Raw genomic sequence first — 693 nt, forward strand, 5'->3', positions numbered from 1 at the left:
GCTGGGCTTTTCTACCCATGACAAATAGTCTGTAAACCTGCGTGGCACCACAGGCTCTTCCAACTCACCTGCACACAGCTACAATTTCACTTTGAGGCTCCGTTGCTACCCAACCCTTTACTGTTTGATACAGACGTCTGCTGGAAATACAGTACAGCAGAGAGGAAATAGTCTAGGACGTTCCTGGAGTGTGTGGAAGATACCTTCCTGACACAGCTGGTGACGGAGCCAACGAGGGAAAGCGCCCCACTGGACCTGTTGTTTGCGAACAGAGAAGGACTTGTGGGTGATGTGACGGTTGGAGGCCAACTTGGGCATAGCGATCACAAAATGATAAGAGTTTTTGATTCTTGGAGAAGTAAGGCGGGGGGGCGTCAGAACTGCTACCTTGGATTTCCGGAGGGCAGACTTTGGCCTGTTTAGGAGACTGGTTGACAGAGTCCCTTGGGAGGCCATCCTGAAGGGCAAAGGAGTCCAGGCAGTCTGGACATTCTTCAAGAAAAAAATCTGAAAGGCGCAGGAGCAGGCCGTCCCCATGTGCCAAAAGATGAGCCGGCGGGGACGAAGACCGGCCTGGCTGAACAGAGAGCTTTGGCTGGAAGTCAGGAAAAAAAAGGAGAGTTTATGACCTTTGGAAGAAGGGGCAGGCAACTCAGGAGAACTACAAAGATGTCATGAGGTTATGGAAGGGGA

At 51.5% G+C, this 693-nt stretch overlaps 1 protein-coding gene across 1 annotated transcript in view; it reads right to left on the minus strand.

Annotated features, from left to right (window-relative positions):
• Positions 1–318, minus strand: part of NDUFAF2 (NADH dehydrogenase (ubiquinone) complex I, assembly factor 2) — a 3780-nt gene extending 3462 nt beyond the window's left edge. Inside the window, exon 1 of the mRNA XM_009578283.1 lies at positions 204–318. Within this exon, the coding sequence (XP_009576578.1) occupies positions 204–318 (115 nt within the window). The remainder of the gene's footprint in view (positions 1–203) is intronic.
• Positions 319–693: the final 375 nt, after the last annotated feature.

The sequence above is a fragment of the Fulmarus glacialis genome, unplaced genomic scaffold (genome assembly GCF_000690835.1).
Source record: "Fulmarus glacialis isolate BGI_N327 unplaced genomic scaffold, ASM69083v1 scaffold13415, whole genome shotgun sequence".
Taxonomy (NCBI): domain Eukaryota; kingdom Metazoa; phylum Chordata; class Aves; order Procellariiformes; family Procellariidae; genus Fulmarus; species Fulmarus glacialis.